Below are 26,283 nucleotides of genomic sequence, written 5' to 3'. Positions count from 1 at the left end.
CTAGTTTCTGTGTGGGTAATAGCCATTTACATCTTTGTGCTTGCAATCTCCAAAACTGTTGGCTAAGCTTATGGTGCAATAAAATATTTTGAATTACCAATAAAAACTGACAACAGCAGTACTATATTGTGCTCCATGATGCTAGGAAACTGCATTTTTATGTCTGATCCAACTAATGAGCATGTGCTGTGTAGAGCAAAAAAGATGAGGCAGCGAGTTTGCAATCGAGCCAGTTGGCTTGGTTTACTTGAAAGACTGTATTTTTTTCTTAAAACCAGCATGGTTTGTCTTCTCCCATTTCTTTTTCTATTACTTGTCTGTCTCCTTCATGTGCCGAAGTGGCAGTTTTCTTCAGTGTAACATCAGAGCTGTTAAAAGGATAGTTGACCCAGAAATAAAATTCTATCATCGTTAAGTCAACCTTACATCATTTTATACCTTTCTCACTTCCTGTCTGTGAACACAAAAGTAGATATTTTGAACAACGTTGATAACCAAACAACATTGGAGCACATTGGCTTTTGAAATTTCTCAAAATATCTTATTTTTTGTTTCAAAGAACAACTCCTTTTTAATTTTAATTTTTTTTACATTGGTGTTATAACTATCCTTTAAAGGCCATGTTCACCCAAAAATGAAAATTCTGACAAAATCTACTATTCATTTCTTTGTTCTTATGAACACAGAGAAAGATATTTGGAAGAATGCTTATAACCAAACAGAGCTTGCTCCATATTCACTGCCATAGTAAAAAAAAACTTTATCTTTTTTTGTTCTCCTGTTGAACATAAAATAAGAGTTTGAAGAATGTTGAACAGCACACAGTTCAGGGGCACTTTTGAATCGTTGTTTTTTACCTACTATGGAAGTGAATGGAGGGCAAGCTCTGTTTGGTTGAAATCATTCTTCCAAATATCTTTCTCTGTGTTAATGAAAACAAATAAATAAATGCAGATTTGAACACGACGGTGAGTAAATGATGACAGAATTTTCATTTTTGGGTGAACTTGCCCTTTTATACCTGGTCGTCTTCTATCCTCACGGATTTAAGGTTCAGCTGAAGATTGGTTGGTCATTAGCTAAATTGTGTTTTACCGATGAGCTCGTGCAGGTCCAGACTTCTTTGGTAGGTGATGACGTGTGTGAGACGCCCTCGCAGTCGCCATGCCCTACTTCCCTGTACGCCTCCAGAGCTTATTGCTTTCAGCACTCAATCTGTCATCTCAAGCCACTAAGGCACACTCTTGGGACGGAAGCTTTTTGTGTACATGCTGATAGCACAAAACAAACACACGGAGATACATTAGGAAACACCTTGAGTGTCTTTGGTTATGTGACCGTTTATAAAAATTGGATTGGAGGTGATGGATATGGAGTTAAGTCGAAGGCATTTTTTAATGCATTTTGTCATACATGAGGCTTTTGTTTTAAGATGTATCTTAGGTTTGTGGCCCCTGTAGCTTGTTCTTGAAGACAAGCGACCCCTAGTGTCCGTTATTATTCATGAATGTATAGTCCATTATCCGTAGGGTTGGACCTTTATGTGAACATTGGGTTGTTTTGCCTTGTTTTATTTAGGTTTCTTAGGGGTGTTAGGAAATATTGTGACGTGATTTAAAAATAAATACAATAATTAGTTTGGCTCCATGGTTGATTTGTATAGACAGGTGATGCATTTGATGCTTTTGTTGAGCTGCCAACGCATGATGTGTCTTTTTCTGTGCTTTAAGTGCTCTCTCTTATGGTTTCATTTTCTAATTCCTTTCTTATTTTTAATTTTATCTTAAGTCTTTTTTTCTGATGATTTTTTTATCATTTACGGTTTATTTAAATGCGAGTTGCCAATTGTGTAACAAGTTATATGGACTACAGAAATTCTAAATTATTAAGATTTAATAAATAAATGTGTTATTTATAGTTCAGGATAATACTTTACAGTAAGGTTTTATTTGTCAAAATAAGTAAATGCGTTAACATGAACTAACTTTGAGCAAAGTTGTATTTCAGTATTTATAAATTTTTATTAATGTTAAATATTATCAACACTGTTATTCATGTTAGTTCATGGTGAATTAACTAATGTTAACAGTTACAATGTTTGATTTTTAAGATGAATAAATCCTTTAAATGTGTTGATCATTATTAGTTCATGATAGCTAATGCATTAACTAAAGTGTTACCAATTTCAGTATCATGTATTGTATGGGATCATGAGCTGTTTGTATGGTTTCTATAATTTTTTTTCAGCCTTGCACATTTTTTTCTGTGCTATATTACATTAGAGTAAGTCAGTTGTGTGCAGAGTCATATTTACCATCACTGGCTTTACCGCAAGTGTAAGTTATTCATCAGTTCTCCCATGGGCCATCTCAAGACCTAGATTTAGTAAGACATACAGGTGTGTCAGGATTGATGAATTTTTAGGTCCAGTGCATCCCAATTCTTACCCTGCTCATGCAAAGCCTGAGTTTCCACATGCTCCTGAAAGAGAGAGAATTCGTTAGTATTGCTAGAAAATGTAACCTAAAAATTCAAGAGAAAATACAGAATGCATGAAAAGCCCATGTCTCTTACAGTGACAGATAAGGATTTCATTGGATGCTGATTTATAAGATACTATTCAAACGGCACTGAATAATGTATGTTTATGTTTACCTTCCACATTCTCCATTTTACATCCTTTGCAGGTCTGCGTGATAGCACGCTTAGCCCTGCATATGCTTTAGTTCATCCCATTTGTGATTAGCATGAGTACATGAGCTCTGAATAACATTTTGTTATTTTGTTAATGAATTCCTAGCAACAGGAAGCAATGAATCGATAATGCCGGTTCTGCTGTAGGGGGTAGAGACGCAGAGAGTTTTAATAGCTAATGAAGTTGTTAAACGCAATGAATTTTCCCCGAGACAGCCAATGAAACTAGAGCAGGCCATCATTTTGTTTCAGGAAACAGTGTAACGTTTTACCTGCTTTATTTCCATTGTGTTCCATTGTGTGTGCGTACATTCTTGGCAGGTTAACAGGAGGATTGTTGAAGCAGGTTAGACGAGACGTTGAAATTCAACTCCTCACTCAGATTTAATCTGTCACTTCCGATTCAGCTTTGAGATAACAACAAATGTAAAGGTTTCAATTATTTTTGCTCAAACCTGAGAGCTCAATGTCTGCACAGCAGTAGTTCTTATTTAGTCTCTGCATGCTCTGTTTTTCTGACAAAAACTATTCCTTGCGTGGGATTCTTTTTTTCTCTGACATATCGTAAACAAGTAACTATTTGGAGTTCTGGATGCATTAATATTCCTCCTATAAGGTATGAAACAGAGATAGCGGGGGGATATTCTTGTATTCCATTGTGAAGGTCATCAATATGCAGCGGTGACCTTCTGAGTTAATTCTGTATTGAGAATTAATTCTCAAAGTGAGGCCATAGGGGACTTCTGATTGGTGGTTGTCAAGGATACCTGCATCTATACCCTGCCTCCATCCTGTTGAGCGCAAAACCTGTCACTGTTTGAAGATCTAAGGATCGTCAGTGTGTACACGCACAGGAATTCAGAATACAGACACACTAACCATTATTCCACATGCATCTCATGAGAGCTGTAGTGTGAATTGGCAATTCTTAATAACTCTGCGACTGATCTGTATAGAGGAAATTCTTGGTTCTGTCCCCCTAACAGCAATGTTCAAGGTTCAATATGAGATTGATCGTCTCAGAAATGCGTTTTTTATGTGTCATAAACCTGCAACCAATCACATCAACACCATTGATCAAGTGGAACGATTAGTCTTAGCAATAGTTATGCAAGCGACTCTGGTTCTGCGATGCGAGCAAGCGCTGGAAAAAAAACACAATTAAACAGTGTATTTCCTATCAATAATTAAACCTGACATGAACTGTACCATAACTTTGGTTTGCTATGGTGAAATTGTGCAAAATCACCTTTTTCTAGGTCGCTTCAACTACATGCACACAGGCTGGCAAGAGCATCACGAGAGCTCCGCTCCAGAGAACCGTCAATCAATATTGATCTACGATTGGCTCGTTTCACTCGAATTGGAACTTCCTGTGCTAAAGCGACCATATTTAGCATTGTATTCCTCCCTGTTCATTGTAATGGCAGTTGCGCATCTTGTCAATATTTATATATTTGGTTATATTCAAGTCATTTTACTGCATGAAGAAAATATGGTCACAGGAAAAAAATACTACAGATGCTGTTTTGATGTTCAAAATGAGTTTTAAGTGATAAAATAATCGACTGCAGGGGGAGTTTAAACTTTTTCGACATCATTTGTAATGTCGACTTGGAGAGTTGTGGTAACAGTAGGCATATAAGACCCTTTTTTACCATAAACAGTAACTATAAAGATTATGGCCCAGATTTACTAAACAGGGCAAAATAGCGCAATAGAGCAATTTGAAAAAAGCATCGATGGGAGTGGACATTTCTGTTTGTGATTTTCTAACAAAGCGCACATTAAAGAAGACGGCACAATAACTCTTCCCATAATGACCAACGCAATCTATTAAACATTGCGTAAAATTAGCGAAGGGTAGTAATGTTACTATTCTACAGGTCGGGTGGACCAATTGATAAAAATGAACACTGTGATTAATTACGTTCGGCAGATAAGATAACTTATTAATGATGAAAATATCAACAAAAATGTATACTTGATTAAAACCTTTTTGTCAAGCGTTGTACAGTCTCTCAACAAACTGTGAATTTGTGAGGGGAATAGCATCACAATGTCATTCTCCCCTGCACTGAACGAATGAATCCTCTTTTCAGGTTTAATAAAGCGCAATGACTGTTAATCTGTTTTTAACCATACATGTCAACATTGGGTTACAGAATCTAGGAGACATTGCGTCCATTCGCAGTCGCCTTCCGGGGGAAACCCCATCTGGTTGCCTGCGATCGTGCGAGTGGGAGAGCTTTTGTCTGTCCGAGCCCGTGTTCTCAGAGTTTACTGGGGAAAATGATGGGATAAGCGGGAAGGTTGAGGTGTGTCTGTAACACACACTATAAAGGGTCAAAAAGCAACCAAAAACAATGTGGAAGTTGTATGCTCAAAAGCAAAATAAGCTTCTTGTCGAGGTTATTCTCATGAATCTACTAATAACCAAATGCAAACTGACACCTGCACAGATACCTATAAGCTGAGATGGGTGATTTATTTTTAAAAGCTTATTCGGGTGACGTTAGAGCTAGGAATTGTCCGAAATGAAAATGTAATACTTGGCTAAAGGCCAAACACCGACATGGCTTTGCGCATTTTTTTCTCTTTATTTGCCCAATCTTTTTACCATTGGATAAACTGAATGGTCAAAATGCGCAGCATGATGTCAAAGGATGTCGCAAACGGCGGGGGCTACTGTAAAACTGGCCGCTCCAGTCTGAAGTACACAAGTTACCGACCGGTAAAGACGCTTTCATTCAGAAAAGTATTTAACAATTTCCGTCCTGTTTATTTCTCTGATACTTAAAAATGCTCCACACACTGCCGACACGTTTGCTGCATTAATAAAGCATGTGCGCGTGTCTCACTTAATTTCAATTAAAGTGTGCTTTATTGGCATGACAAATGTACATTCCTATGGCCAAAGCATTTGCAGCTGGGGTGCGTACAAAAAGTGCTAGTATGTATACAAACGAAAAGAAAGATAGTTATTGTAATAAAATAAAATAAAGTGTGATGATGTAGTGCATCTTAAATTGGTTTAAAATATATGTACATATATAAAAACAGAAATAGAGAATAGTTTAAAGACAGATTAACAAAAGAAACATATATATTTACAGTAAGTACCAGAATAAAGGGATATAATAATATTAGGTAATGTACATATATTGGAAACATCAGATCAGGGCAGATTCATGTTTTCTCTTTTGTTGTGACACACAGCAGTCCTTCTCATTGTTTGACAGACTTTAAAATATCTGGTGTATGGACTTGATTTTCGATAAAACATTGTCTGTATATCAGTGTATTTTGTGCATTCCGTGGGGAAGTCGAGTTCCGTCTCAATTTTGTTGAGATGACTGTGTGGATACAGTCTCTGGTTCTGTGGCAGCCATGTTTGACTCTATAGTCTTTTCAACTTGGCTCTTAGTTTTTTTTTCCATTTACTGTAATGCTTTATTTGCTTTTTACTTTGTTGTTTTGTTTGGGTTTCCCAATAAGTGAGTTTCATTTGTGTTGTAATTTGGTTGAGTGTGATTTTGCCAGTATTGTTGTGGTTGAGAGCATCTGTAGATGTTAGAACTGAAACATCACGCACTGAAGCTCTGGACCAGCTGACAGAGAGAATTAATTTCTTTAGTCATCACGTTGTGTTTCAGGGCTTTATAATGATAGGAGGAGGGATGGGAATTGATAAGAATTTAACAACTCCGATTCCATTATCGATATTGCTTATCGATCCGATTCCTTATCGGTTCTCTTATCGATTTTCATTGTGTGAGGGAATAAGTACAAATTTGTTTGTTTGTATTAACTCGCTTTAATATCTGATAAGAACACAGCAAATACTCAGAGTATACACAAATTATGTGTAGCAACCTCAGAACAAACCTAAAAGTAGGCTACAAAGTAAAATCCAGGGACCTATAGAATTTTTCACATTCATCATTGTTCAAGACAAAAATATAAAATAAAACTGCCATTTAAGTGCCATAAAAACTAAAAACGAAGACTAAACAGTCAAGGAAGAGCTTGTGCCTTTGGGAATATTATACCTGAAACAAAATTCAACTCAACTGACATACAAAATAAAAAGAAGTCTTCTGTAAAGACCACAACTATCAACTTAGGCAATGACAATGACAATGGAGATTATTATTCATATGGTAAAAGTTCACACAATGAAATGGCGCTCACATGAACTAAATAGAGAAGTTACCTTCAGCATTAATAACAGATGACGTCTCATTAGCTCCGCTGCTGCTAGACTCACTTGTTGTTGCTGTGTCGCTAAGTAGTAGTGTATCAAACACGCGACAGTCCTGCAAATGAATTGCTTGCTGTGTGGCCAAATGTTTCTGCATATTGGAGGTAGTTCCTCCCTTTATCGAAATTAAACTTTTACAGTTGTTGAAAATGACCGCATTGGCGTCTTTCCTAGTGAAATATAACATCGCTTCTGCCTCGATGACATGTTTGCTGCGTAACCAAAACTACGCAGCGCGTGTGTGACGTCATGATGATGACACATTTGCAACGATCGGAACCGATAAGCGGAATCGTTAAGCAGGTACGTTAACGGTTCCAAGGGTTCGATTCACTGGGCACCTGTTCTAAAGAAGAACCGGTTCTCGGTTCCCATCCCTAGATAGGAGTGAGGGTCACTGTGTTTTAGATGTTTCCAGAGTTGGACTGCCCGTTTTTCTATCTTTAGGATTAGTGAATATTTGCCTAATACTGCCCTGCATGCATTGTTTGTTGTGTGCTGGGGCACTTGTAAGATATTTTTGTAAGATATATAGAGTTCTATATGCAGGCTCTCAATTGGATGTTTTCCCATTTAATAAAATGTTGATTTGGATTTGTCAGTGGACCCCACACTTCATTGCCAAAGAGGGCATTTACTGATTCTAATATTTTCCGCCAAATTCTAACTGGGATTTCTATAGGACATTGACGTTTGATGGCATAGAAGGCCCTGCGTGCTTTATCTCTGTTTATTCACTGTATGATTACATTTTCCTGTTGATGTGATTTTCAAACCAGGTTATTGTAGTGTGATGTGTGTGTTATGGGGTTTGTACCTAATGATGTGATATTTGGGATATGGATCTTTTGTGAAAGGTGATCATTTTAGAGCTTTCCTGTAGCTCAGTGGTAAGAGCATTGCGTTAACAACGCAAGGTTGTGGGTTTGAGCCAGGGGATTGCAAATGCCTATGTAAAATGTATAGGATAAAGCAATGTAAGTCGCTTTGGATAAAAGCGTCTGCCAAATGCCTAAATGTAAATGTAATGTTAACTGTACGGGTCCAGGTCTTACAGTATTGTTCTAGCAAGTCCATGCTCTATTGTAAGCAGTGTTGAGTGGGAGACAACAGAACTAGATCATCTGCATAGAGCTGACATTTTATTTGTGAGTGAGGTCGAGTGAGACTGGGGGCTTCTGATCGCTCTAGGATTGTTGACAGTTCTTTGATGTAGATATTAAACAATGTTGGGCATAAACCGCAACCCTGTCTCACCCCACGCTCCTGGTGAAGATATCTAGTACGTTTTGTGTTGATTTTTATGCCGGATTTACTCTAGTTGTACATTGATTTAATAGGGTCGTAGGTTTTACCACCTACAGTATGCCACTTTCAGTAAGTTTGTAAAACAGTCCTTGGTGCCAAATTGATTCAAAACTCAAAGTCTTTAAAGCATTCATATATTTGACCTTTATCTTGATTAACATGTTTAGACTATGTAGCATGTAGATATGATCGGTTATGCGGTAGTTTGGTAAAAATCCTAATTGACTTCTGCTCAGGACATTATCTCTCTCACTCTCTCTTACTCTCTCTCACTCTCTACGCTGTTTTCTGCTTGATCAAATCATACGTTATGTTCAGTAAAATGTAAACGTATTTCACTTATTCGGCCTATATATGTTTTAGTATATAATTTTGGTTGGCGGACTATTAGTGCATCCCTATTTAGAGCTCATCTGCGTATCACTAGCGCAGGGTTTGTGACGTGCTTTTTATGGTAGTTAAATAAAATACCAGTACAATGACAAGCCCAAACCTTAGTAAATCACATTGTGTGATTCATTAACAGTTAGTCTTTTGAATACAAAAGTATTTTACAGCTTTAGACACTTGACAATGTTTTTCATTGGTCACTTATGTGATTTTGTTGCTACAATATAGAATGTCTGCTTAAGAATGTGATGTTAGTACCTGATTTTGCTGATAGATTGTTTAATTAACTTATATTAATATTGCAGAAGGGAATACAATCTGGTACAGAAATTGATACTCTGTAACAGAAAAATTTACTTGCATTTTTTTATATTTATTGCACACAGACAAATGGTTATAGAAGTAGAATGTGCTGGTTTTCCCCAAAAGACGCTGCACTTAACTTTTTATGAAAATAGAGGATGTAACATCATTTTGACATTGTAATACAGTATACAAAGGAGACGGGGATAAATCGGGTCTTCAGACATCCTCTTCGTGTAGCCCAGCATCACTTATTCTGTCAAATAAAGACCATGGAACATGATATGGAAAGATTATGTGAGAGCTAGAAATAATGTAACATACAACTAAAATCCCTGCTGAAAAGACTAGCATGAAACGTTGCTGTGCTGTTGTATCCAACAAGCTGCTTGACTGCAACACTGTCTTGGTCAAAAAGCTCTCCTAAAGTCTATAGTGTCTGACCAGGTTTTGTCCAACTCGTGAGCATGTATGCTAGCCCATCAGCTTGGAAATGTGGTGTTTTCAGCAGGTTAACAAATTCTGTATATCTCATGGAAAAAATTGGCTTTTTACATACCGCAGTAGAGTCTGTTAACACGAAGGATGTCATTTTGGCTCATTTTTATAGCTTTACCAATTTCAACATTGGGGTTTGGAATGGGAATCATGGTTGGTTTATGGTTCACAGAGAAAGCATCTCTGAAACACACAATAACAAACAAATGATTGCTGACTGTGTTTTAGTATTAGTGTGTCTAAATTATTTTTGATCTGATCTTAAGCAAAACTTGCCTTTCATAGTGCATTACAGAGTTGTAGTCATAGGGAGTTGCCAGATTGTTGGTGGTTTGTTTTTTAAAATTGTGCTCGTATACTGTTAAAGTGAAAAAAAGGTATTAAATAGATTGTCGGTGGGTCTTTTTTTAAATGGTGCTCATGTCCTGTTAAAGGGAATTCAGATTTTGATGATAAATATAGCGATAACTAGAAGAATAACTGTATATGCGCTCACACCAGCGAATGATAACAATAACACTGTTTGAAGAGATTCCAAAATGAACATTTTGTCATAATAAATTCAGCCTCATGTGTTTCAAAACTTGTATGTGACTCTTTCTTCTGTAGAACACAAAGAAGATATTTTGAGAAATGTCTCCGTATTATTTTTCTCTAGATACAGTGGAAGTCAATGGGGCCCCAATGTTGTTCATCTTTTTTCAAAATATCATCTTATGCTGATTTAAATGAAAAGTAGCTTCATGGATTTAGAAGGTTTTGCATCTGAACTCTCATCTTTCCAGCTTGCTGAGACTTCTTATTTATAAGCGTTAAATCAATATGTATTTTAACCCATCGTGAACACTGCTTTTCGACAGCTACTGTGTTTAATTTGGTTTTAAAACCCATGTTGCATTCAGCAAAGCCAAACAACATTCCAAGATCAACCAGAGAATGTTTGACAGAATCTTTCATCGCTTTATATCTTTATCATTATAGTTGTGATGATATATAGTTTATCATTATATTCTGCTATTCTCTTAAATCAGAAACGGTTTCTAAAACTTTCAAAAATAGATTTTTATAAAACAAAATGATATAGTTATACAACAGCTGTTGTCCATAGTGTGAACTCCTCTTTACAGTGTGCAAGAAAGAAATAATAAAGTGACTCTGGTAAATACTGTTATACGTAACCGACTATAGGTCATGTGATAACGTTCGTTAATGTTTTATAAAAATTTAAATGTTAATACATTTGTAATATTTTTCAGGGTGAACCTTGTATACATGACAGACCCTTTAAATACTAATCACCATCTAAAAGTTTAGTAGACTGTAACCAGCTGAGTTTAAAACATACTAAATACAAAGCAATATCTTGAAATAGAAAAAAGCTTTACCAGGATCCACGTTTTCAAAAATAATTTGAATGTGTTTGTCACGGTCACTGCGGTTCTGCTCGTGATGGAACCCGAGAGCATGAAGCAGCTCATGCTGAACAGTTTTGTGACTAATACACCCAGGGCGTTCCAGAGACACTACCTGGCTTTCAGCTTGACGTCCCAAAGATGAATAGCAGCTGTAGACCAACACAAAGGAATCAGGTCTTACTTTAGAGTGAATCTATACACAGATTTATGCACAGAGTAGAGAGCAAGATAAGACGTCATCTATGTATTTACCCCTTATCGGACTTTATGTCGATGAAGTGCCTTTGTCCATTGTGAGGAACGAATCGAATGCAGGTTGACTTGTCGAAAGATTTCAGGCCTGTTTCAATCACCTCTCTTTCTTTCGGAGCTGTGGGAGAAGCAGAACGTTAAGTGAAACATGTACAGTGAGGGAAATAAGTATTTGATCCCCTGCTGATTTTGTAAGTTTGCCTGATAACAAAGAAATTAAGGGTCCAACATTTTTATGTTAGGTTTATTTTAACTGATAGAGACAGAATATAAAAAAAATCTGAGGATTTTTTGTATAGAAAGGTTATGAATTGTTTTTGCATTTCATTCAGTGAAATAAATATTTTATCCCCTACCAACTAGCAAGAATTCTGGCACCACAGATCGGTTATGTGCCAATATGGTCCACAGATTAGTCTGGTCACTTTAAGAAAGTACTCCTAAATCAGCTTGTTATGTATATAAAATATGCCTGCCAACAGAATCTGTATCTTCCATTCAACCTCTCCACCACCTTGGTCCAGACCAAATATGTTTTAAAGGACGTCAGGGACAAGATTGTAGACCTGCACAAACCTTGAATAGGCTACAGACAGATGCTTGGTGAGGAGACAACTTTTGTAGTGATTACTTGGAAATAGAAGAAGTACAAAATAATTATGAAATGCCCTTGTTCTGGAGCTCCCTGCAAGATTTCCCCAATGGAGTAAAGATGATCATGAGAAAGGTTAAAGATCAGCTACACAGAACTACACCGAAGAAGCCTGTTAATGATTTAAAGACAGTTGGTACCACAGTTAGCAAGAAAACCATTGGTAACACGCCATGCCACAATAGATTGAAATCCTGAAGCACCCGCAAGTTCCTCCCTATGACCCCAAGAACACCTTCACTACAGAGAAGCACAGTTAAGAAAAACATTATGCTTTAGGGCTTTTTCTCTGCTACGGTCTCAGGATGACTTTACCACATTGAGGGGCTGAGGGACGGGCACATGTACCGTAAAATCTCGGACGAGAACCTCCTCCCTTCAACTAGATCACTTAAGATGGGTCGTGGATGTGCCTAAAAAATGACAAAGATGCAAACATATTGCCAAGACAACCAAAGAGTGGCTTAAGCAGAAGTGTCCAAGCCAGTCTCTAGACCCTAGTCCTATAGAAAATCGGTAAAGGAGGCTAAGACTCCAATGTGCTGAGCCAAGAAACCTTAAAGATTTATAGAGGAGTGGACTAAAATGTATCCTGACACATGTGCAAACCTGTTGACCAACTGTCAGAAATGTTTTACCTCTGTACTTGGTGGAGAAACCCTTGTTGGCAAGCACAAAGTTATATTTTCCTCGGGGATCAAATACTTATTTCACTGACTGAAATGCAAATCAATTTATAACCTTAATATGACATTTTTTCCCCTGATTATTTTTAAATATTTTGTCTCTATCAGTAACTTACAAAATCAGCATGGGATCAAATAATTATTTCCCTCACTGTAGTAGTATTAGATAAGTCTAGTAAGAGTTGTCATTTACAGTACTGGTTGGAGATGACGTAGGGCACATAGACTTTTCCGTCTCTGCTTCTATCCCATTTGCACCCCTTAGCTGTGCATGGATCTGCATTCTGTAACCCTGTTGCTACAGCAATGTCTCCAAACATGATCACAGGATCCTCCGGTCCTTGTTCTGTGTAATATAAGGCTGTTATTCAATCGACTTGTTGATTCTGTGAAATTATTTTTATAATCGAATTACTTTTTGCATTTATTTATTTATTTATAGATTTACCAGAATGTTTGTTATCCTCCATTATTCTTGACGTTGGATCATCATCTTGTTCAGTGCTGGCATCTGACAATTTGTAAATTATAAATAAAACACACAGAAAAGTACTCATTTAAATAAAAATCATCACCAGTTAATGTACTAACAGATAATGTCATTGGTTTATCTTTTACCAGTCTCTTCAGAGATCCTGCTGAAGTAATTCTGTTTAAGGATTTTAAACACATGTAGATTATTTAAATTATTGAAGCTTTTCATTTCTGGTGTTTGTCATGTGTCTGCTCTTACCGCAACAGAACGACTCTGAGCTGGAACGATGCTCAGCAGAAGAGAGATGTACATTACTAGCAGGTACATGATGAGAGCTTCCCAAAACAATGTGTTGGGCTAAACATAACTGTGTGTTATATAGTCTTTTGAAGGCGTTTAACTTCCCTTTTTGTAAACCAGCCTTCATGAATTGACAAATCATACAAAATTAAAGTTTCCTCATTTCTGAAAAAAATGCAGACAATTCAATTCAAGTTTATTTATATAGAGCTTTTTACAATGTGCATTGTTCCAAAGCAGCTTTACAGGAGCAAACAGGAAAAACAGAAAAGCTAAAACACAGCACAGTGCATGGTGTTTATAGAACAAGCAAGATCATTCTAATATATAATATCTAATTAATAAATAAATAAATGCAGTCTCCCAATGAGCAAGCCAACACTGCCCTGCTGTCGCGAGAAACCCACACTCCCATGATTGATTAATGGAGAAAAAAAACTCTGGAGAAACAATATTCAAGCAAATATTCAAGAGGAAGAGGGAGAGCCCACCATCCGCGACCCAGAAAGTCCCACTCGCCGAAAACCGTGCAGGTCCAACCCTGTCCCACTCCACGATCGACACCAGAAAACAGATAAACAACCTGGGAAAATAGTAATGTCATATTGTAACTTTATTCCTCTGTTGTCTGACATCGACCACAAAACAAGACCAAACCAGACCCACACCGCCCCAACAATTAAAATCCCCCCAACCACAACCAACGAGCCTGTGTTATTTTCAAAGCAACTGCACTCAAATAGTGAGCAATGCAGTTTAGGTTGTACGCTGAGGGAAATAATTATTTGATCCCCTGCTGATTTTTTAAGGCCCGCCAGGACCACATCAAGGTCCCAAGAGGGTATGGAGCGCGGGCTAGGGGGATTCCACCTTCTCGCGCCCCTTAGGAACCTGATGATCAGGTCATGCTGTCCCAGAGACTTTCCAGCAACTAAGTCGTGATGATCGGCAATCGCTGCTACATACACTTTCAGTCTGGAAGGGGAGAGGTTAGTCTCAAGTCTCTCTTGTAGAAAGGACAACATGCAACTCCGTGGGTCGAGAAGAGGCGCCACTTATAGGCGTATAACCACCTAGTGGCCGGTGCCCTAGTCTCAGTAATGGTCTCAACCACCGATGGGGGTAGGCCACCCAGGATCTCCTTGACCCGTCCAGGGACAAGAACTGAGAACCAAGTCTGGTTGGGCCAGTGTGGCGCAAGGTTTGTACAGGTCTACAAACTTGTTCCTGACATCCTTTAAAACCTATTTGATCTGGACCATGGTGGTGGAGAGGTTGAAATGGAAGATACAGATTATATTGGCAGGCATCTTTTATATTCATAACAAGCTGACTTAGAAGTACTTTCTTAAAGTGACCAAACTAATCTGCGGTCCATATAGGCACATAACCGATCTGTGTAGCCAGAATTCTTGCTAGTTGGTAAGGGATCAAATACTTATTTAACTCACTGAAATGCTAATCAATTTATAACATTTGTATTACATTTTTTCACCTGATTTTTTTATAAAAAAATCTTATAATCTTGAAATCTTAAAAATCTTTTATCTTGTCATAAAAATTATAGACCCTTAATTTCTTTGTATGCAGGCAAACTTACAAAATCAGCAGGGGATCAAATAATTATTTCCCTCACTGTATAAAGCATAGTTTAAAGTCTTTATTTTATTTGTTTAAAGTCAATGTAGACATTGTCCTATGCCAATTAGATAGATATCGCCCAACCCTTATCCAGTTTCTACACGCATGTGGCATGTTCCATTTTTTAGACGCGCCGGCACCGCATCAAGAAGAAAATATTGAGGTGGTGTGACCTAGACTGTGAACAAAAATATTAAGTAATTTAAAATCTACAAAGTTCTATATCACTTTTGGCCACTATTGTATTTGTGTTTTTTGTGAAAAAGAGGATTTTTAAGAGGTGCAAATTTTCTGAAGCGGAACATCTAAGCAAACTGCTTATACCAACCTGGTTTAATATAGAGGAAGTTGTGAAGTTGTCTCTGGTTTACAGTTAACCATATTTTGTGCCATGCCTTTAGCAATAACCTCAAAAGAAGATGTTGAAATATTTCACAAGACGTTCACCATAAACATTGAAGGGTAGAGATAGAGGGAGGGATCATCAGATTATAATACATAGATAGATAATTATTATTATATTATTATTATTTGTTTTGTTTGTTTTGTTTTGTTTTGTTTTAGAACAACCATTAGCTCAATTCTGTTTGGTATCATGGCTGGCTACAGTCACTTACTTATTCTTTTTTTTTTTACAAAGTTTCCACATTTTTAATAGTAATCTTGTTAAAACTATAGAAACGCATGTTGAGCAAAATAAATCGAAGGGATGCTCTCAAAAATGCTGGGATGTTGAGGGAAAAGCTGTATGGACAGAGGCGATATCTAGGGCTGTCAAAAGATTTAACGCAATTAATCGCATCCAGAATAAAAGTTTTTTTTTTTTTTCATAATATATGTCTATGTACTGTGCATATTATTAATGTTTTTATAAAAACAAACACATACACATGTATACATATTTAGGATATATTTAAATGTATTTATTTATATTTACCAACAATTGAAATTATAAATCTTTAATAATTTTTAGATTTTTCTTAAATATATGCATGGATGTGTATGTGTTAATAAATACAAAATTATTATGCACAGCACACATATATACAGATATATAATGTAAACACAAACTTTTATTCTGAATGCGATTAAACGCGATTAATCTTTTGACAGCCCTAAAAATAACTTAACGTGGGGTTGTTATGTTTTGTTAGTTATGTACTCTTGGCATTTTACTTGTTAAAAGTTTCATCCTGAAATGAAAGTTTCTTTTTAATGTTCTTCATTGTCTTGTCCAAGTCATTCCTTTCAAACATTATACAACAAAAATATTTGTTTTGTGTAATAATTTAGGGGAAAATGTTAAATGCTCCATCATTTATGGACCACTTTTAAAATAAAATAAATACATTCAAATCTTATATGTTGGATTATAGTTTTTCAACATAACTAATTAAAATAAATATGACATATGTCTTCATATCAAAGAGTTTTTAAGTTTATGTGACCCTACTCTATGGAATGATTTTGCGGACAAAATTAAAATGGAATTGCAAGCTGCATTTGCAATTGTGTTTTCTATTCGATCATGTAAAAACGGTGGCATAATTCAAACACAAATGCAAACCGTTTGCTTTTGCATTTATTCTAACAAACAAACATGTTGAGAGGAATGTTACAGAAGGTGATGATTATCCGTCCTGCACAGAAGTTTCACATGCTGCTCTGAGGCCAGAGTTCCAGCGCGATTTATTTCCAAACAAAAAATCACACTTTTTTCAATACCAATTGTTTGTGCAGTTGTAATAGTTAACAAAACAGGAAGCGTTAACTTTACTCTTACTGTTTTTATCTGTATATTAGTACTTTTCTACGTCAGTACATCTTTTAAATTTACGTCAAAACGACTTTACGAACGATTTACACAAAAAAATCATTCTGCTCGTGTTTCATGATTGAAGCCCAATGTGTTTAGCTGTATAATACTACCTTTCTAATATATATCCTTCCAGTCAACGGTGAACGACTTCACTTCCCCATACCAACAGAGCCATTGCATAAGCCCACACCCGCCATTAATTGACAGGTTTCTGTACAAGTCAGAGGAAACGCAAGTGTAAAGGGATTTGTTTTTCGTGGATGCGTTTTCATCCTCTAATATGAGTATTTCAAATTACGTTTATAGGCAAAATAAAAATAACTAACTGAAGACTCACTGAAATACTGTTATACACTTGTGTTGTAAAGCGCAACCACAGGTGACAAAAGGGAACCGTCCTCACAGTTTACGCACAACGCCTCAAAATTTACACAGTAAACACTTAATAAAACACAGTGGGATGGAAACAACCCAAGGGGGAAGATGTGTTGGATGAGGAGGAAGAGTATGTCCTGCAATGTTATGGGTTTGAGGTCACGGCTCTTGGTCATCTTCTCCTTTGTCTTTACCACTCCTCCTTCCCATCCTGTTCCTTTATTCATATTTCCAAACAAAATCTTTTTGATGCCATCCAGTCAACAGGGCACTTTGTTAGCTTTCTCTTGAAATTGCAACTTGCTTTGTTTGGAATGATTGTTTTTTCGTTTTCTATTTTATGTATTGCAAAATTATGATTGCAAAATTGCCTTAAAGATTCTGTTTCTAATGTGTTTTTAGCCATTTTGAAAGAATTGTGTGCACACAATTGAAATAACAGTGCTTGTCTTGGTAAAAAACGCTTTGGTGGACACATAACCTGGGCGTTTCAGTTATCTTCACAGTTATGGTTCTGAGTGTAAACAGCACTTACAATGTGAAGAACTGTTCTCTCAGTGACCATCTCTAAACACATTTTTAAGTATAGAGGCTATTAAGTTTCAAGCTCATCACAGAAATGGGCAGTTAATTGAATGAAGGGATATTCAGCTAATGTTGTGAAATGGGCTTTAGTGGACAGCGTTATGTGAGGGGAAGCACCATTATTACAGCTGTGATGGTTGGATGATACTGCATCCTAAAAGGTCAACTTGATGCTGGACGGATGGCGCAGGTAAACAGTGGGTTCAGAGGTTAATAACCATAGAAGGTGGAACACTATCGGAAATACGAGGTAATGGAGAGTTCATGTGTCAGCTCTTCTGAAAATGATGGAGGTAGAAGAAGAGCTTGTGAATTTGACTGCGTATTAATACATGCGGCTGAGCCGCGAGGGTGTGTTTGTCATTGTAATGCTTGTAGTTGTTCGGTGTGCCATGTTTTTGTCATTTGAGGTGGCCCAGAGCCGCTCTTCAAATCTTCTCTGCTCATGTCAACAGCTTCCTCCCTCTCTGGGCCTTTAGAGGTTTTATATTGTGTCACCTCACACATTTTTTTCATAGATTTTTCTCTTTTCAGTCTATTTTTTATAAGCCTTCTCAGGCGTTCCTCTAAAGTATTTGGCATTGGCGCCGCTATGTGCTTCTATTTGTGGTTTTCCCAGAAGTTCTTTGTTGTGTTCGTGTCTTTATTCCCTGTCAGCCTGAACTTCCGAAATTCACGTCACTATCAGCCAACATGCTTACGGCTCCATCGTGAGGAAAAGTTTTGACTTTGAACAGGAAAAGCAAATGTTAATTATTCTTGTACAAATATCTAAATCTGCATTCGCCAATAGTTGTTAATTATTCCTTTCACTTTTTTTGTTCCTTGTTTGCCTTGATGGTTAATACTTACATCAGAAAAACTTTAGCGTTGTGTTATAGGTTAATATGCAGGATGGTATGAGTATGACAGACATCACTAAAGTACCTGTCAACTGTACTTCAGTAGCCAGAGAGCCAGGAGAGACCACTTTTTCAGACATACCCAAGCTTAGGCTGGCGTGCTAGGGCTGTTTGCGTGTAAGTGCGTGTGCATGGATGCGTACGTGTGTCAGAGCATTGCTGTTCATTTGATGGCTTTCCAAGAGAATTGTGACAGACATGAAATGTTCTTTTGCATCACCATGTCTTCATTTCTCTTCGGGTCATCGCTTGCCAAATTGCCTTCGCTTGCTCCTGTCAGCTCAGGTCAGAATGAGTTCTTTCTTTGTACCCTTCTCGCCCTCCCGTTCCACCTCTGTCTGTTTTATTAGTAGTAGACAGGAAAAGAACATGGGTGGAGACAGAGCTCTTTTTCTGTAAGAAATCTTAGGCCCTGCTTACACTAAGATGCGTGTTAATGCTAGGTGTAATGCTGTGTTCACAACAAACATGAATTAAGCGATTTAAGCATGTAAATTACATAGCAAGTGTTACGTGCCCAGTTTTAAGTCGCTGAGGACGTACAATAACTGTGATAAAATTTAAAACAACTTTGTCTCAAAAATCACAACTTGACAACAGATTTTTAGTTTCACTAAACAAAGGTTTATCATAAGTGTCATAAGTGTTTGCGTATCTGGAAAGCACCAGGAAACGATAAAAAAAAAAAAACACTTCTTTTTATGAAGACACTGGCTTACCTTTCAAAGAAATTATGCCTTTTGGCAAAAAATAAAGACAGATCGCTTCCCTTCCTCCCTCTCTGCGGTCAAACAGGAGAAAATATCGAAAGAAAAGGAGCCCATTCCCAACAAATACCGGAACACTTTGGTTTCTTTGTTAAATAATACGATGCCACCACAACACCGTAAATCTTTGAAACACAAATGTCGGTGTAACTTCACACAAGGTCACACAAAATGACATCTCTCTCTCTCTTGCTGGCGTGAAGTTGTCCTTTTATACCACGAACACGTAGAGTCAGGCAGTCTAGGAAACAGCTGTAGTTAGTTGAACTCGCACCAATGACACAAATGACGCAAAGTCAACTCGAGCAAGAAATTCTTGCAAAAAGTTTATTGACACCTACTGTTTGACACGTCCGACTCAGAACACATGAACACACTCCCTGTCAAGGAATCTTTTCGCACCACTTGCGTTTAAAGGAAATATTGAAGTATTACCGCAAGTAATGAAGAGCGGTGGAACGTGATCGAATGCTTCACGGTTGGCATGAACACAGCATAAAGTGTCGTTCATGTTATCTATATTTTAAATTCACAAATCAGCTCAAATAAGCTTGTTCATTGCATCAGCAAAAACAGATGAATAGAACTCCAACCTAAAAAAAGTCACTTTCTTCAACAAAAAAGATCCAATTTCAAATAAGAACCGGTTGTTGGTCTGCATCACTTTTAGAGGGACTTCAGATGTGGGTCTTTTTAATAAAAATAGCTATTTTATTTTTGGGACTCTGTTGCTGTACTAAAGAGGCTGTTTGGTTCAATTGAACTTTAAATTCACTTTAAAAAGCGTTTGTTTGGAAATGTTAGTCTGATTGGTTTAATGAACTGCCAAGACTGGAATGAATCACTCTTTCTGTTTTGAAGTATTTTTCTTATTCTACTGCCTCTTCTGTTTCTCCAGGTCTGGGAAAAACGAAAAGGAAAACCAGTGCCCGTGATCCCTCTCCTACGCCCAGCACAGAGGCAGAGTACCCGTCCAATGGAAGCGCCGGAGGTGGTGGAGGAGGCGGAGCCGAGCGGATCTATGACCTGAACATTCCCGCCCTGGTAAAGTTCTCCTATACAGCGGAGCGGGACGATGAACTCCACCTTGTTAAAGGGGAGAGGGTGGTGGTCATGGAGAAGTGCAGTGACGGCTGGTGGAGGGGGAGCCACTCTGGACGTGTCGGATGGTTCCCATCCAACTACGTTCAGGAAGAGGTGGGATACACAGACCACGACGGAGTCTTCGGAGGGCCTTTGGATGGATTTCACTCATTAAAGCTGGGGCAAGAGGTGGCCATGCTTAATGGTCGGCCGGGGGGCTCAGGGAGCTCCGGTCTCCATGTGGTCCAGACTCTTTACCCCTTCAGTTCTGTTACAGAGGAGGAGCTGAACTTTGAGAAGGGTGAGACAATGGAGGTTTTGGAGAAGCCAGAGAACGACCCAGAGTGGTGGAGGTGTAAAAACAGTCGCGGGATTGTCGGACTGGTTCCCAAGAACTATGTGGTGGTGCTCAGTGATGGGCCTGCAGTGATGGGTCTGGGGACTAGTCACGGCTCTCCTCACATCCGCCACACGGGGCCTTCGTGTACTGGCAAATTTGCAGGAAAGGATTGGTACTATGGTAGCGTAACACGACATCAAGCAGAGTGTGCCCTTAATGAGAGAGGAATGCAGGGTGACTTTCTGATACGGGATAGCGAGTCATCGGTAAGTTAAACAGAGAAACATTTAGAGGTTACAATAGAAAATAGTTTTTTCACAACATGGCATGAGTTGAAAATCTAAAATTTAAATGTACAAATGTTTTAAAGCTACAATTTGTATTTTTTGCTTTTATATTGACGTCTCTTTTTGAAACATTAACATAGAACTGCAGAACTCTTGTTTATGTGAGTTGAAGTCAAACTGACAACTCAACTGTCATATTAACTATTCCGGGTTTATTTGAAAACGCTTTCCTGGCAAACAAGGAATTTTCTGAGGTTTACACTGTTGAACAGCAGGTGGTGCTGTTACACATTTTCTGAAGGAAAATTGGAAAATAAAGTTGGCTGCCAACTATAAAAAAAAAAGTCTGACAGGGAAAGAGTTATATAATAATATTAAAGCTGCAGTATGTAACCTTGGTATTTGACCACAAGAGGGCGCATTTCCAACAATAACAAAGGCGAAGCTTGATGACGCTATGAAGCAGGTGACGATGGGAGATGTCGTTTTAAATGCGTTTTCGCCATAGCAATGTATCTAAATTGGATAAACGAATCATGATCACGGATGAGGTAATTTATTTGTTTTTGTATTACCTGTCTATCAATACACTCGCGAGAGCAGAGTCTCTGTCAAGTCCAAGATTGTCGCGCAGCTCTCTCCATCTCGAAAACGCCTGGCCGATATTTATCCTGGTTTTATTCCTCCGTTTGTCACACAGTCTGCGTGTATCCAAATATGGACGCTTCCGTTTTACTGGCACTTCAATACTCGCCAAAGAGTAATCGTGATCCATAACAACCACTTCCGCATTTGACCATGTGATATTCTGGTCTACACCGGAACAAAGTATAGAGCGGACATTGCGTCACTGAGAGGCGACATTTCTTTTCCGGGACGGCCAGTTATTTAAAATCGGAATTTCTCTGAAATAAAAAATCTTTAGAGACTTTTGAAATATTGTAAGTACACAACTGGAGGAAATATATCACACTGTGCAAGTTATTTTCTGAAATTTTATTACAAAATTATTACATACTGGAGCTTTAATAATGATGATGATGTAATTTTTATATTTGAATTAGCTTTTATTTAAAATAGCTTTCATTTTTTATTCTATTCATTTTAGTAAGTACTGAACAGTTATTGATTCTTGTGAAGTTAAGTTTTGGCCACATAACATTTTTGTTGGTGTCGCTGAAACCATCATTATTTTATATTTTCCTTCAGTTTATTATTTTAGTGACTCACCTTAAGCGAATTTCAGTTTATTGCTGAGGTATCATATTTAATTTCCGTTTAGTTTTTTTTAAATAATATTTAGAATAATATTTTTATTTCAATAAAGAGATATCTTTAATAGTTTGTTTTAGTAAACTATAATATCCTTTATTATAAGCGTACCATTCCAAATCATGGGTGAGGCAAGGTTTTGTGCAATTTTTCATTAACTAAAAATAGTTACATATTGGAGCTTTGCCTGCCCCTAAAAGGATTAGAGATGAGATTTAAAGTACATTTTCATGTATAACTATATAAAATAGGTAAACGCTTTTTGTCATCATCCAAACTTTGTCACATACTGACTTGTCTGTGTAAGTAGTGAGACTTTCTATAATACAAGCAAGTGCTGCCATCTGCTGTTTCCACATAAAAATGCAACAGCACACTTCTGTGTTTCACCAGTGTATTTATTCGCATCTTTATTTATTTTTTCCAGCCCAGTGATTTCTCAATTTCTCTGAAGGCCGCAGGGAAAAACAAGCATTTCAAGGTGCAGCAGCAGGACGGCACGTACTGCATCGGTCAGCGGCGTTTCAGCAGCATGGAAGAGCTGGTCGAACACTACAAGAAAGCGCCTATCTTCACCAGCGAGCAGGGAGACAAACTCTACCTGGTCAAGGCTCTCGCCTGAACTTAACAAACTTTACCTCTCCCCTCCACACCCAATCCTTCATCAACTGTCCTCCTCTCTCTCAAACACACTGTCTCTTCATTGGACTTCACTGAAGCCTTGATTGAGAAGAAAAGATCGGAGTTACTTTGCCAAGCAGCTTCCAGGACTTTTCTATATTGCCTCCAGTCTGGATATAAAGCATCTTGTCATTCTTTTAAACCTAAATGTCCTTTTTTGATATACATGTCCTGTTTAGTCACGGCCACTTATGTCAAGCTGTTTTTTTCTCCCATTGCTGATAAAACAGTGTTGATCCAACGCTTACTTTACACTGATTTACAGTTTACATCTTTGCACATAAAAAGAGCCAAAACAGTAGGTCAGCATCACATGGCCACTTTTAGAAGATGCTCAAACTTGTTGATCTTACATAAAGAAGAGATTTGATTCTATTAAACTGAATTCGGTCTGTGCTCTCCCAAATTCCAGCTTTATTTTGCACCTAAAAACTCCATCCAGGATTGTGGAGGCAGCGATCTGGACTTCTATCGAAACGTTCTTAATACTGTCACATTGTGAAAGCATACAGCATTCCAGGTATTTTTCATGGATCATTCAGGGTTTCTTCAGGATCAGGGTGCATTCTACTGGAGATAAATGACTCCGTTACGGCAGAAGGAAAGGAGACAGAGATAAAAAGAGAGTAGCGTTTGAGACTGAATGGTTTCTGTAGCCCAGGGCAGAGTTTGAATGTGTGTCCGTTCAACCAAATGTGCCACCCGCTTCCAGTTCAGCCAGCCTTGATGTCTTATCACACGCCTCACCAACACACCTGTTCTCTGCTCGCAGTAACACACATAGTTGATTGTGAACACTAATTCAGAGGAATAAAACAAAAACAAAAAACTATGATTTTATGTCTTTATTTTTGTCATATTACTCTCAGACTGTTTGCCAATAAGAGTGTTGGTCAAGGGGTTTTCAGTTTATTTTAAACTATTGTCTGAATAATATTGAGCAATGTTATTTAATTCTTCTTTCCACTGTATGTACATATATATATATATATAAAGATATGGTGCAGATATGAATCGTTTAGATCCAACATTATGGTACTGTATTGAGGACAGTGTGGTGAGAATTCAAATACTTTTGTTCAATAAAAGTTTTGCAGAATAACTTAAACGCACCTTCAGCTGTCTTGTTTCGCTTTTCTTTTACATTTAATTTTACCCCCTCACTTAATGAAACGGGTCAAGAACTCCCAATTTTCCTGTTTTGGGTACATAGTAATAGCCTTCAGGACTATTATGTAACTGTGTGGAATGAATGGAATCTACATTTATTTACAATGTGCATTATCAATGTACAAGGAAAAAATACATGCCACCATACAGTAGCTTGCAAAAAGGTCTTGGATACGGACGTAATCTCAGTTCCCTGATGGAGGGAACGAGATGTTGTGTCGAACTGACAGATGGGTTCCCCCCCTTGAGAACGCATCAACTTCGACTAGCTTAGAAAAGGCCAATAAAATTGCCGAATGAAATTTGCATCCCAGGTATCCGGGTATAAAAGGGAGTCCGCGTGTTGCATTTACCTTTTAGTTCTGATGAGCCTGAGAGCCTCTCACGACTGCTACAGCAGATGGCACGCGTTTGTGGCAAGAAGGACACAATGTCTCAAAAACAGAACTGCTTGTAATCCCGGCTGATACAAAGACTTATCACAACCTTTCCATTCAACTGAGCTCATCAACCATCACACCGTCCAGAAAGGCAAGAAACCTTGGAGTAGTGATCGATGATCAGCTCAACTTCACGGATCAAGTTGCCAGCACCGCCCGGTCCTGTAGATTCATCCTCTACAATATCAGGAAAATAAGACCCTTCCTATCAGAGCATGCTACGCAAGTCCTAGTACAGGCTCTGGTCCTGTCCAGACTGGACTACTGCAATGCACTACTGGGTGGACTTTCAGCTTGCACAACCAAACCTCTACAGATGATCCAGAATGCTGTGGCAAGAGTTATCTTTAATGACATGTCACTCCTCTACTCCTCTACTACATGGCACATGTCACTCCTCTACTCATTAAGCTACATTGGCTCCCTATAGTCGCTCGCATCAAATTCAAGACTCTGCTCCTGGCCTACAAGACCACCACTGGTTCGGCACCACCTTATCTTCACTCCCTAATGCAGACATATGTACCCACCAGATCCCTACGCTCTGCAAACGAACGGCGTCTTGTGGTGCCATCCCATAAAGGTAAAAAATCTCTCTTGCGCACCTTCTCCGGATCTGTTCCACCCATGTGGAATGATCTGCCCGCTGCTACAAGATCTGCAGATTCTGTAGCCATCTTTAAGAAACACCTGAAAACACATCTCTTCCGCCAACATCTTACTGATCTTACTCTAAAAAAAAAAAAAAAAACTGTGTTAGGCTATATGAGACCAGTCTTCTTTTGATTGCACTTATGCTTTTGTTGTACTTACGCTGTCCCAATTGCTTCCATTACCTACCCCACTTGTAAGTCGCTTTGGATAAAAGCGTCTGCTAAATGACTAAATGTAAATGTAATGTAAATGTCTCGTTCCCTCCATCAGTGAACTGAGGTTACATCCGTAACCAAGACGTTCCCTTTCTGTTGGTCTCTCGACATTGTGTCAAACCGACAGATGGGGTTCCTATTAAAAATGCCACAGTGCTGTGCCGTATCACAATCTCTAGGAAAGCGATGGTGACTGGCCTGGTCGTGTCTCGGACAGAGAGTACCATTGCGGGCAGTGGGTGGTGTCCAGGGAGGCAAACAGGTCTACCTGAGCCTGCCCGAACTGCACCCAAATGAGCTGGACTGCGCGGGGGTGGAGTCGCCACTCTCCCCGAGGCATCGACTGACGAGACCTAATTCGTCGGATGTCTGATTCAGGTTTGCTGGGAAATATGTGGGTCTCAGGGAGCGGATCACCTGGTGACTTCACATGAGGTGGCGTCGTGTTAGCTACCGTGAGCAAATACCACCCTGGTGGTTAATGTACGCTACGGCAGCCGTGCTGTCCGACCAGACCAGCACGTGCTTGTCCCGCTTAAGAGGTTGTAGCCTCTTTAGTGCAAGACTGCAAGTAGCACAGCCAACAACTCTAAGCACTTGATATGCCAGCACAGGCGGGGGCCAGTCCACCGCCCCGACACGCCCCGACAGAAAAATAAGTTGTCTGAAAGAGTGCAGGGTATTGCTTGGCTGTCATTGTAAAAATAATTGATGTGAATCATTTCCAGATCTGTTAATTGAAGCTATAATTCCCTCTGACGATCTGGTGACCTTAGCGCTGTTCCATAAAACAAGATTTCAAAGTAAGCCAGGCT

General features: G+C 38.4%; 2 protein-coding genes across 6 annotated transcripts in view; one reads left to right on the top strand and one right to left on the bottom strand.

The window, feature by feature from the left end:
• Window positions 1–24,101, top strand: part of nck2a (NCK adaptor protein 2a) — a 56,789-nt gene extending 32,688 nt beyond the window's left edge. For all 5 annotated transcript variants that reach the window (XM_056754439.1, XM_056754441.1, XM_056754438.1 and 2 more), the window contains 2 exons: window positions 20,225–21,015; window positions 22,736–24,101. In XM_056754439.1, the coding sequence (XP_056610417.1) occupies window positions 20,225–21,015; window positions 22,736–22,930 (986 nt within the window). In that variant the 3' untranslated portion in view covers window positions 22,931–24,101. The remainder of the gene's footprint in view (window positions 1–20,224; window positions 21,016–22,735) is intronic.
• Window positions 9,009–13,272, bottom strand: LOC130427208 (low choriolytic enzyme-like). Its single transcript, XM_056754445.1, has 9 exons — window positions 13,196–13,272; window positions 13,081–13,111; window positions 12,911–12,973; window positions 12,656–12,808; window positions 11,125–11,242; window positions 10,843–11,021; window positions 9,734–9,815; window positions 9,519–9,640; window positions 9,009–9,215 (listed from the first exon to the last, which is right to left on the bottom strand). The coding sequence occupies exons 1-9, from the start codon at window positions 13,262–13,264 to the stop codon at window positions 9,211–9,213; spliced, it is 822 nt and encodes a 273-aa protein (XP_056610423.1). The 5' UTR covers window positions 13,265–13,272; the 3' UTR covers window positions 9,009–9,210.
• Window positions 24,102–26,283: the final 2,182 nt, after the last annotated feature.

Source organism: Triplophysa dalaica, chromosome 8 (genome assembly GCF_015846415.1).
Source record: "Triplophysa dalaica isolate WHDGS20190420 chromosome 8, ASM1584641v1, whole genome shotgun sequence".
Classification (NCBI taxonomy): Eukaryota; Metazoa; Chordata; class Actinopteri; order Cypriniformes; family Nemacheilidae; genus Triplophysa; species Triplophysa dalaica.
This window is presented reverse-complemented; position numbering and strand designations above follow the sequence as displayed.